This window comes from Salvelinus sp. IW2-2015, linkage group LG17 (genome assembly GCF_002910315.2).
Source record: "Salvelinus sp. IW2-2015 linkage group LG17, ASM291031v2, whole genome shotgun sequence".
In the NCBI taxonomy this organism is placed as follows: domain Eukaryota; kingdom Metazoa; phylum Chordata; class Actinopteri; order Salmoniformes; family Salmonidae; genus Salvelinus; species Salvelinus sp. IW2-2015.
The window spans coordinates 38,256,200-38,269,193 of NC_036857.1; the positions used below are offsets into that span (position 1 = coordinate 38,256,200).

General features: G+C 38.9%; 1 protein-coding gene and 1 non-coding gene across 2 annotated transcripts; one reads left to right on the forward strand and one right to left on the reverse strand.

The window, feature by feature from the left end:
• Nucleotides 1-1,609: 1,609 nt before the first annotated feature.
• trnah-gug (transfer RNA histidin (anticodon GUG)) lies at nucleotides 1,610-1,681 on the forward strand. The gene has a single exon. It is a non-coding gene; the product is annotated as a tRNA-His (tRNA).
• A 2,223-nt stretch (nucleotides 1,682-3,904) lies between these two features.
• LOC111977164 (homeobox protein Dlx4b-like) lies at nucleotides 3,905-8,660 on the reverse strand. Its single transcript, XM_024006491.2, has 3 exons — nucleotides 8,194-8,660; nucleotides 6,900-7,093; nucleotides 3,905-4,746 (listed from the first exon to the last, which is right to left on the reverse strand). The coding sequence occupies exons 1-3, from the start codon at nucleotides 8,504-8,506 to the stop codon at nucleotides 4,498-4,500; spliced, it is 756 nt and encodes a 251-aa protein (XP_023862259.1). The 5' UTR covers nucleotides 8,507-8,660; the 3' UTR covers nucleotides 3,905-4,497.
• Between the last annotated feature and the right edge of the window lie 4,334 nt (nucleotides 8,661-12,994).

Here is a 12,994-nt window from a genome sequence, read left to right on the forward strand (position 1 = left end):
TTCAACGAAGCACCGACGATTTCTCGCTCGTCCAGATGTTCTGAGAGTAGGCCGAGCGAAGGCTTTGACCTCCATAGTTGTAGGCCTATCGAGAGGGGATAGCTCGCATTTGAAATTCCGTGCAAGCAAAACAAGCATACTCTGTACACCAATAAGCAACACAAATATGAATGTATGATGTTTCAAAACGAATATTTGACAGTGGTGTCATGTACTTAAGTAAAAATACTTTAAAGTACAACGTACGTTGTTTTTTTGGGGTATCTGTACTTTACAATTTATATTTTGGACAACTTTTACTTTTACTTCACTACATTCCTAAAGAAAATGATGTACTTTTTACTCCATACATTTTCCCTTGACCCTTGACACCCAAAAGTATACTCGTTACATTTTGACATGAAAATGGTCTAATTCACCCTCTTGTCAAGAGAAGATCCCTGGTCATCTCCTGCCTCTGATCTTGCGGACTCACTAAACACAAATGCTTCGTTTGTAAATTATGTCTGAGTGTTCGAGTGTGCCCCTGGCRATCCGTCAATAAAAATAAAATAAAAAATTGTGCCGTCTGGTTTGCTTAAGGAACATTAAATGATTTATACTTTTACTTGATACTTAAGTACATTTAGCAATTCCATTTACTTTTGATACTTAAGTATATTTAAAACCAAATACTTGTTTACTTTTACTCAAGTAGTATTTTACTGGGTGACTTTCACTTTTACTTGAGTCATTTTATGTCAAGGTATCTTTACTTTTACTCGAGTATGACAATTGAGTACTTTTTCCACCATGATCTTTGATTGTTTTTTCTTATACACCCTTAGAAAAAAAAAGGTTCTGGATAGAACCAAAAAGGTTATATGCTTGCTTCATTTATGGCACCCCTTAAGGTTCTATACATTACCTAAATTGGTCCCATATAGAACCCTATATGGATCTCAAGGGTTCTATATAGAACCAATTTTAGTTCAGTGAAGAAGAACCCCTGGGGGTTCTGATTAAATAACCCTACAAAGGGTTCTATATAGAACCTTTAGGGGTGCCATAATATATGAAGCAATCAATAGAATCCTTTTTGATTCTTTTTTTCAAAGAGTGTAGATTCCAACTGTTGATATACGTTTTTTTGCAAGTCAGATTTAATACCAATAGCCCGGGATCTTGTCATATTCATAATGTCAATCAAATAAATATCTAACATAATGCAATATTCTGAACAATGATGGGTTCCAATATTGTAGGCTTAACTATTCTGGAAGAAGCTCAGACCTATCATAGGTCTACCCACGCGCGTAATCATAGACCTCACCTGAATATGAATTGTTTGGAAATCGAACTATCACTCACTGTCAAAGGTCTTTAAAATACATTTCAATCGCTCTAGAAGAATGCTTCAATGGTAGGCCTATATATAGCATATAGGATGGTAGACTATACTATAGCGTTAAGATAGATGTGCTACTATGAAGACAATAGAATATCAAGACAGAATCATTTCAAAATTGGACTCGAACAGCTGAAGATATTTGCATGCCTATAAACGTCACTGCAGGCTCCAGTTAATTGGCCAGAATCCCCCGCAGTATCCCCGCAGCCCTGGTAGCTCGCCGTGATCGTATAGTGGTTAGTACTCTGCGTTGTGGCCGCAGCAACCCCGGTTCGAATCCGGGTCACGGCATTGCGAATACAATGTCACGGCAAAAGGGATCTTTTGAAAATATTAGGATTAACTATTAAGGACAGTATTGCCCCACATTGGCTTGCGGTTGATTTATTTTAATTGCAATAAGTGATTATAGGTCTACTCATGCATTTGATTAAATTGCATTTTCATACAGGTTTGTAATTATCATATTTTCACCATGCAGAAAGTATACATACCCCTTAATTTATTCCACATTTTGCTGTGTTACAGCCAGAATTCAAAGTGGATCAAATAAAACATTCCCACCCATCTACACACAATATCCCGTAATGACAAAGTGAAAACAGGTTTTTAGAAATGTGTATTGAAAATGAAACACAGAAATATCTAATTCACATAGGCCTAAGRATTCACACCCACTGAGTCAGTACAAGTTAGAATCACGTTTGGCAGCAATTAAAGCTGAGAGTCTTTCTGGGTAAGTCTCTAAGGAGCTTTGCACACCTGCGAAATATTTGCACATTATTCTTTTTGAAATTCTTCAAGCGCTATCAAGTTGGCTGTTGATCATTGCTAGACAGCCATTTTCAAGTCTTTCCATAGATTTTCAAGATGATTTAAGTCAAAACCGTAACTAGGCCACTCAGGAACATTCAATGTTGTTTTGATAAGCATCTCCAGTGTATATTTGGCCTTGTCTTTTAGTTTATTGACCCTCTGAAAGGTCAATTTGTCTCCCAGTGTGCCTATGCTTAGCTCTATTCCATTTCATTTTATATTTTAAAAAAAACATCCTAGTCCTTGCTGATGACAAGCATACCCATAACATGATGCAACCACCACCATGCTTGAAAATATGAAGAGAGGTACTCAGGACATAAAGTGAATTTKTTTCTTGCAGTTTTACTTTAGTCCCTCATTGCAAACAGGATGCGGTGTTTTGGAACATTTTTATTCTGTACAAGCATCCTTCTTTTCACTGAGTCATTTAGGTTAGTATTGTGGAGTAACTACAATGTTATTGATCCATCTTCAGTTTTCTCCTATCACAGCCATTAAACTTTGTAACTGATTTAAACCTCTACAGGATCGGTGTCCCCCCTCGGAATGGTTGAGCTAATGTAGGCTAATGTGATTAGCATGAGGTTGTAAGAAACAAAAACAATTRCCAGGACATAGACATATCTGATATGGGCAGAAAGCTTAAATTCTTGTTAATCTAACTGCACTGTCCAATTTACAGTAGCTATTACAGTGAAAGAATACCATGCTATTGCTTGAGGAGAGTGCACAACTATGAACTGGAAAATGTATGAATAAACCAATTAGGCACATTTGGCCAGTCTTGATACGACATGTTGAATAGATATGCATGGTTCATTGGATCAATCTAAAACTTTGAACATACACTTCTGCAGTCTAGTGGCCAAAGTCTAAATTGCACCTGGGCGGGAATAAAACATTGTTTTTTTCTTTGTATTKTTTTTTACCAGATCTAATGTGTTATATTCTCCTACATTRATTTCACATTTAGACAAACTTCAAATATGCAAATCCTTGCTTCAGGTCCTGAGCTACAGGCAGTTAGATTTGGATGTCATTTTAGGGGAAAATTGAAAAAAAGGGTTGGATCTTTAAGAGGTTTTAAAGTCACCATTGGCCTCATGGTGAAATCCCTGAGCGGTTTCCTTCCTCTCCGGCAACTGAGTTAGGAAGGACGCCTGTATCTTTGTAGTGACTGGGTGTATTGATACACCATCCAAAGTCTAATTAATAACGTCAACATGCTCAATGGGATATTTAGCGTCTGATTATTTATTTTTTACCCATCTACCAATAGGCAAAGTTATTCAATCTCTGCGAGGCATTGAATACTCTCTTTGGCCTTTGATGTTGAATTTGTGCTTGAAATTCACTACTCGATTAAAGGGACCTTACAGATATTTGTATGTGTGTTGTACAGAGATGGGGTAGTTTTTCAAAAATCATGTTCACCACTATTATTTCAACACGGAATGAGTCCCTGCAACTTACTATGCAACTTGTTAAGCACATTTTATTCCTGGACTTATTTAGGCTTGCCATAACAAATGAGTTGAATACTTATTGACTCAAGACATTTCAGCTTTAAATGTTTAATTCACCTTCAACATTTTTCTACAAACAAAAATCKACTTTTGACACGATGAGATATTGCGTGTAGGCCAGTGACACACAATCCCAATTTAATCCATTGTAAATCCAGGCTGTAACACAACAAAATGTTGAAAAGGTAAAAGGATGTGAATACTTTCTGAATACACTGTATATCAAACAAAGCACTTTAAAATGATCAATAACTATTGACACCTTCACAATAATAGACGCTGAGATCCATCAGTGTATATCAAACAATTCTGACATGTATTTGCACAATAGATTCATATTTGCTGTGACGAGGCTTTCCAAACGTGGACTGCCTGGGACACTACTGTTAATCACATTAATAATACGGTCATAACCAATTGACACACATATTCAGGTGCATGTACCTTGCTGGAATCAAACCATAAGCATGTTGCCACCTGACAGCACAATTCTCACCAAAGCCGTTCCAAAAATTAAGAACAGTGCGTAWAGGGGACACAAGAAATAGGCTAACCATACATACAAATCGTCATCCAAAAACATAGGCTACATTGCAATGAAAGAAAAAAAGACAATTGACATTTAACACGTACATCAAACTTGATAGGCTAGATGAGACGTGTTCGAGTGTGGGGTATGCAGATATAGCCTTAAGGCCCTTGAAAAGTTAGAAATGGCCGGGTGAGTTTTACAGCACCGTGCAGTGTGTTGAGTTGGTCCGCTCACATCATTTGAGGTCTGGACYAAGGATCCTGGAGATGGTTTGGGTACCAGTGACCAAAATTGTTCATGTAATTGTTGGGGTGCATAGGGGTCCCTTTGTTTGCCATTGACACGTCCCAAAGTTGAGGCATCCCGGGTGAACACGGAGAAATAGATGACGTACTGTGGAGATGTTCCCCCTCTGGCCCGCTGCCATGCTTCATTATCTTCTTATATTTCGAGCGCTTGTTTTGAAACCATATTTTAATCTAAAAAGATAAAATAGATGTTTAGAAAGTGAAAATATGAGGGGAAAGCCGCACATTTCAGCGTATGCTATGACGTCCCTCTCTCCACCACCACCACCACAACAATCATTAAACAATTATCTTCCACACAATAGAAATGATTTACGTTCGTCATGGCTTGCAAACTCGTAATGGCTTGTCATATTCACATTTGATCATTTCGAAATTACATTGAAAATTGGAACGATTTTATACGTTTAAAAGGAAAATAGCCCAGAAAATGGCATTCGTTCTTAAACTTCTTATAATTTGAACACATTTCTTCAACGTTGCCAGGTAGTGCATGGATCCAGAACCATTAGGCTTATTGCAATTCAGCAAAATGGATGAGCGACACTTCACTAGTTCATTAAATGCTAGCTCCCCTATTGTTCAACATTTTATGAGGCCAACGATAGATGAGTCTGACAACAATCCCATGCTAAAAATATAGTCAAATAAAATAGCCCCAGCGAGCTTGAATATAACACTGGAAACAAGGAGGGAGGTCAGATGCATTTATATGTATGATGTATTCTACTTAGTCAGAACAAGATGCTATTCTGATCGATTTTACGACGGTATAAAATATTCAATAAAAGCCACAGAGCCCGAGGTGGACAAAGTCAAACCATTCTGATATATAGCAACAAGACACAAAGCCAAATCAAATCAGACCCAGACAGGATGGTGTGGGTCAGAGATTTGGCCAGGGAGTGTTTTGAATGACAATTTAACTCAATCAACCTAGGATTGCCTGTCATTTAAAAACATATTCATGTTATTGATTTTAGACATTGAATAGAAGTGTTGCCTGTACAATATAACTAAAATATATGGAGCAAAACAATGTTTTAAAGGCTTGAAAATGTATCCCATAAAAGACAGATGTGCATGGTGAGATGTGAGACCCAAACGTTATGCTCGCCACCTGTTTATTCGCCTTTCATTATCTTTACAGGTCCAAAGGAAATGGTTGCCACGATCTCTATTTCACCCTTAGATTTCGGAATTTTACCTGACATAAATGAATAATGCCAACAATGACTTTGAAAATAGATCATCTGCATGACAGCTTACTTGTCCTATTTTTTTCTTCCAGTTACAATCTGTAAACTCTGCGTGTGTGTGCCGACAGCCGACAGCCGACATTGTACTGCTCAATGCCCATTTCTGCGGTCATGTATAACTGTGCTTTAACATGACTTCGACCAAAAGATTGTTGGTAATTAGACACCGATGTTTATAAAGACAACACACAGGCCTAAAGTTTAGAGTGGCAGCATGTATTTCTGTCTTCCATTTACTCTGTTAAGCCTACTTGTACTTGCAATATCGCAATTGAGCTATGTTTGCTTTAAGTCACAGAGAGCTCTCTGTGAGAAGGTTTCAGCCGCAATGGTAATTTAAGATTAAGAATAAAGGTGCATTAAGAAATTGACTTAACTAAGCTCTCAATTAGCCTTTTCATTTGGTCTTGAGCAGTGCAGAAAGCCACAATGTTACCCACAGATCTGTGATCTATGTAAACCCTCTCCATACAACTAAAGGGGAAGGTTGTGTTGTGTTTTTCTTCAATCAGACACAAACATGAACTTGTGGCAGTATTGGTGTGACATTTTCAAATGTTAACCCGTGTGAGACAGATTCAAGGGTTTCATGTCAACATTTTTTGAAAAAATGTGTCATAATGCTAGTAGACAGCATTGCATAATATTTAATTATCTGTCACTTCTATCACGAAGGCTAGTAATTTGATCTGTGCACAAATTCAAATAGTCCAGTCTTGCAGTAGAATTAAGGTATGTGAGGCCTTTGGATCTTTAATTTTGTTTGAATCAAATTTGACCTAATTTGATATTCCAAGATTAAATTAATAGGGAAAAAGTGAAATAAATACAATGTGTATTTAAAACGATTAATGAGGTGTTTTGTACCTATCTAATTTGTCTGCACTCCACTTTAATTGTTATAAACTATTTGGTTTCTTAGGCCTGAACATAAGGATGACCTAGAAATACAACACTGCACAAATAATTTATTATAATTTGGTAATTAGTCTACTGATATAAGATAGTTTTAAAATCACATTTCCTACTGTTGATGGCTATTATGTCAAGTTTAATTTAGCCCACCTGTGTTTGGGTCAGCCCTAATTTAGCCGCCAAATCCGCGCGTTCGGGTAAAGCCAGGTACTGGGTCTGCTGAAACCTATGTTGGAGCGCCTGTAGCTGAAGACTGGAGTAGATGGTCCGTGGTTTGCGTATTTTCTTTCCTTTACCATTCAAACGAATTTCCCCGTTCTCAATCACTGTAGACTTCTCATGGTCTGTGGATAGAAGAGATCATTTCAGTCAAACTGCGCTGAACAGTAGCCTAATCTGATGTAGCCTACATTCACTTTGATTTACAACTTTCCACTTTACATCAGGGCAGAAGATAATATACGATTTAGGTCTACATGAGAGTTGTTATCGTATACTTGAACTTGGATAGGCAACTCGTATTATCATAAAATTAGATCCTAGGCTGTTTCAAACATATAATGAGGACTCAAGTGAGGAAGACAGATATTTATATCCCAGGGACTCTGAAATTTGTTGTTTATATAGTATAGTCTGATATAGTCCATTTCAAATGTAAGCAAAACCCATTGTCTATAATCTACCAAACAAATTCACGAGAAGGCCTCGTATCTATGTAAGAGTTCGTATCAACATAGGCCTATGCCGAGGCTACTTGAAATTCACGGCCTGGAATTCAGACTGCATGCCCACATGTCAGGTTATCTCCTACGAAAATGCCACAGTTGAACAATAAATAGACACAACTACAGTGCTGTGCATGGATGATGGTTCTTATTTTCTGGACTTGCTTTGTTAATCTTGACTAATAATGGGAGTAATCGACTGTTTGAGGTACTCATGCATAATCGGGCTAACCCACAGAAAATGATGGTTAATAAAATTAATGACACCATCTGTGTTCATTACGGAACATGAGTAGTAAAGATAACCCCAAAATGCCTGACATGCATTTAAAGTGGGAAAACATTTTGATTACCGTAGCACTGACTGTAAATTGCTGTTGAATGTATTGCCTTTAAACCCAAATGTGATTAGGACAATTTTTGTCATTTTTGTAAACAACAAATATGTACAGACTGACAACTATAATGCATGTACATCTGAGGTATATGCCTACCATAGCCTACAAAGAACTGTCTGATAATTTAGCCTACATCTGATAATATGTAGCCTGCAATTGCAATATGTCTACATTTTAATACAATCCGCACTCCTTTTACCGCTCAATTTGAACATTGCACACTTTCATTGTAGACGACGCATTTGATTGATTTAAAAATGGTATGGTGGTATGATAGGCCAAGAGCTGTGAGGAACAAACAGATATTGATATTACACGTACCTGTCTCATCTAATCTGGAGTGCGCCAAACTGTGATTGTTGTGCTGGTAGGGCATGTAGGCACTCGGGTGATGAGTGTTCACCGCTCTGGGGTAGGCGTAGCCCAGGGAGCGGCCATAGGAGGACGCGCTGGGGGAGAAGGGACTACCGTGTTGAGAGTGTCCGGCAGATTGTAAGCCATTAACGGGGTAGATGTGAGAGTGTCCTTGGGAATGCTGCTGGTGCGCAGGGTGCCCGTGCCCAAACTCGAAAAAGGTCGATTTGGAGGGACCTGAAGAATTCAAACTATCAGGCATGAAACCTATAGACATCATTAGCTAATACAGAAGTCCATAAAAGCGTCGGTCTAAAAAAGGATGCATTGAGCAATGTCGGAGAGCGAGGAAAAGTTGAACAGGATCCACCATCAAGTCAATAACATTGCCTGTATAAAAAAAAGGTATTCCAAACGAAGAAAATGTACATCCAGGGATCTGTGAAAGGCAGAAAAAAAGAACTACATAAAAGTAAATCCTTCTTTACATCATTCGTAAACCTCACAATATCCTCCAGACACTCATGTAGACGCGGTGTGCCTCAAAACCCCACTGCCTTCCATCAGCGTGCGTTCTGATTGGTCTCGAATACCTACGCTGTCACTCGAGCCTGCACGAAAGACTCGTTAAGTTCATTAACATATGTTTCGTGAATGCACTCCTTCAGCCACTAATGTAATGTCACTCAAACGATTTGATAAACAATCATTTGCGCACAGTGCGCCGCTCGATTTACGTAACATAATAAATCACTTATTTTGAAACAGAAAGTCCAGAATGACATTACTCAATCATTTAAATACAGCCTAATGTTATTTATAACTATTTTTGCAGTAAACGTTTCGTTCCATTAACTCAAAGTGGAAATAACATTGATCAATCGCATATTTTCAATTAGGTGGTCTAAAAGTTTGCGAAATTGGCCATCCTTTGCATGATTGATTTAGATGATGTTACCAAAACAGCACAACATTTTAGAAGCATTCATAATAGACAAGCAGTGATTTTGGGTTTGAGCGGTCACTTGGTGCCAATAGGCTTCTAGCCCCGCTAAATCCAAAGGATCAGATACCAAACACGAGTAGTATTAGGCCTACGGCTATTTCTATTTCACTCTCATTTGAGTAGATGCAGATAGATAAGCTATTTGTTTGTTACGTTGACAACATGCCTACAATGGAAATTGACCAAATATTGGCATAGTCAATGTATAGACTTCATTGAATGAAACACTTTTTGACGGTCAAATGATAAACCTCAGCCATGGGCTATTTAAAAAGCACATAGACATGGAAAACATGGCAGGTGCGTTCATGATCTTAATTTAACTAACACAATAATCTAGATAGGCACATGCGTTTTCAACCATCCAGTATTTTACACTATTATAAATCAATACGAGGTCATAATTAACCCTCAATAATAAACGTTATAACTAATATTCACTAATGGAAATCTTATCCAGATAGGTCTACCCTATGGGCCTTACTTGGTGTATTATAAAGAATCAAATTCCCATCAGAACGGCCAATTCTAACTCAATCGAATGAACGATATAAATATCTGATCCTGGTGAATTAACTGCCCCCTAGGCAAAACAGTTTCTTAATCGCAGCAGTTTGACAGCTATTTTAATGTCAGTGTCTGTAATTCTCACCGTGGCGCCAGTTAAAGTGAAAGCTACTTAAGTACTAGCAAAGCCTTTCTTTCACAACAAGGTGAAACTTAATCGCATATGTAAGGCCTAGTTTTTGAATGGCGCACAACCACTTACAGTTTTCTATAGATGTACTTATATTTTTGTTATTCTATTAATTATGGGGTCCACATGATGGTATCAGGAACAATAAAATAGCCCAGAACATCCCACTGGCATCTCTCGCAGTAAGTGTGAAGAAAAAAAGGAACTAAAGGAGCGCAACGTGACATAGTCAGTTTTACGAGGGTATGTTTGGCAGCATGAGTGAAGGAGGCTTAGTTGCAAAATAGGAAGCTGATTCTAGATTTCATTTTGGATTGGAGATGCTTAATGTAAGTCTGGAAGGAGAGTTTACAGTCTAACCAGACCCCTAGGTATTTGTAGTTGTTCACATGTTCTAGGTCAGAACCATCCAGAGTAGTGACAGACACATCTCAACATCAACTGTTTAGAGGAGACTGCATGAATCAGGCCTTCATGGTCGAATTGCTGCAAAGTAACCACTACCAAAGGACACCAATAAGAAGAAGACACTTGCTTAGGCCAAGAAAAGGAGCAATGGACATTAGACCAGTGGAAATCTGTCCTTTGGTCTGATGAGTCCAAATTTGAGATTTTCGGTTCCTACCGCCGTGTCTGTGAGACGCAGAGTAGGTGAATGGATGATCTCAGCATGTGTGGATCCCACCGTGAAGCATGGAGGAGGAGGTGTGAAGGTGCTTTGCTGTTGACAATGTCAGTGATATATTTAGAATTCAAGGCACACTGTATCGCTGTATGCTGTATCGCTACAGCATTCTGCAGCGATACGCCATCCCATCTGGTTTGCGTTTAGTGGGACTATTATTTGTTTATCAACAGAACAATGACCCAAAACACACTTCCAGGCTGTGTAAGGGCTTTTTGACCAAGAAGGAGAGGGATGGTGCTGCATCAGATGACATAGCCTCCACAATCACCTGACCTCAAACCAATTGAGATTGTTTGGGATGAGTTGGTCCACAGAGTGAAGGAAAAGCAGCCAACAATTGCTCAGCATATGTGGGACTCCTTCAAGACTGTTGGAAAAGCATTCCTCTGGCAGCATTGCATTGAGAGAATGCCAAGAGCGTGCAAAACGAAAGAAAAACCCTGGAATGAGTAGGTGTGTCCAAACTTTTGACTGGTAGTGTAAATACTTAAGTATGTGGACGCCACTTAAAATAAGTGGCTTCGGCTATTTCAGCCACACCCGTTGCTGACAGGTGTGTAAAATCAAGCACACAGCCATACATTCTCCGTAGACAAACATTGGGAGTAAAATTTGCCTCACTGCAGAGCTCAGTGACTTTCAACGTGGTACCGTCATAAGATGCCACCTTTCCAACAAGTCAGTTCGTCACATTTATGCCCTGCTAGAGCTGCCCTGGTAATTTTAAGTGCTGTTATTGTGAAGTGGAAATGTCTAGGAGGAACAATGGCTCAGCAGCGAAGTGGTAGGCCACACAAGCTTACAGAACAGAACCGGTGAGTGCTGAAGGGGGCAACGCGTAAAAATCGCCTGTCCTCCGTTGCAACACTCACTACTGAGTTCCAAACAGCCTCTGGAAGCAACATCAGCACAATAACTATTCGTCGGGAGCTTCATGAGATTGGTTTCCATGGCCGAGTAGCCTAAGATCACCATGTGCAATGCCAAGCGTCGGCTGGAGTGGTGTAAAGCTCACCATCACTGGACTCTGGAGCAATGGAAGCGCGTTCTCTGGAGTCACGCTTCACCATCTGGCAGTCCGACGGACGAATCTGGGTTTGGCGAATGCCAGGAGAATGCTACCTGCCCGAATGCACAGTGCCAACTAAAGTTTGGTGGAGGAGGAATAATGTTCCAACTATTATAGCGGACTGCACCACCAATCAGTCATAGCGGGTAGGGAGAAAATACAACGATTTGACATGATCACCAGTGTCATATATTTCTTGTTACGATGGATGTATCTACAAATATAATTGTATAATCTTCATAGCCTTCATGTTTTTTTCTTCTTTGTGAAAACGGTAAGCAAAAAGTAGAATTTGGGCATATGCAGAAATGTGCCTGATGCCGCCTTCAAAACAACTGGGAAATCGGAAATCTCAGATTTCCAACTTCAGTGCGTTCAAGACAACTGGGAACTCGGGAGAAAAAAAACTAGCTCTGACTGGGAAAAAATATTTTTAACGGTCACGCAACTTTGAATTCCAAGTCGGAAACTTTGGCATCTTTGTAGAGCTCCGACTTTCCGACTTGGAGATCACATGAAGTAATTTTTTTAAGAGTTCCCAGTTCTCTTGAAAGCACAATTACTGCCTTTTGATATTTGTGTAATATCAGTAGTCTAGTCAAGGAAGCACCCTCACAGGTGGCCAAAAGTAGATCCACTGTAGATTATTTCACCTTGATATCACAGTAGCAGGGAGTTTAGAACCCATCACACCTACTCCATACCAAAGCAAAGCAAGACCATTGTCAAATAAGGCTTTAATAATAAGTCTTGAGGTGATAGCACAGCACATTTTGAAAGCAGCATATTTCATACTGAACCCTTCCCTTGAGATGACATAGAGGACTCTATATAATGATTTCAATGGTAGAGTAAACCACTAGTGGTAAAAACAGCTAGATTTACCACTAAAAGACCAAAATATCCCTTTTGAAACAAACGGTCAAAATGAAGACCAGAATTGATGTGTTTCACTATAACTAAGCCTAAAACATCTGGTGTTCGATGAAAAATATGTAAAGTTATTCTTTAAAGCTGATTTCCTGCAATTCTACGCATTTTGCCATGGCTTATGCTGTGTTATTATGCTCAAATATGATAAGAAAATCAATGGAGTTACTCCTGAATGCATCATTTTTGATTCTCCCTGACTGTCTAGCTTTTGTGATTTAGTTCTCAAAAGGTTATCTAATTTTAAAAAGATCTAGGTCCATTATCTTTCAACATGCTTTCTATCTGGTTTTAGTCATGTAGACCTTTCCTGCAGTCAAATGACCAAATCATCCTCTGGTGGCCTCATGGGTGGAATGTGAAATATCTTTCATAATT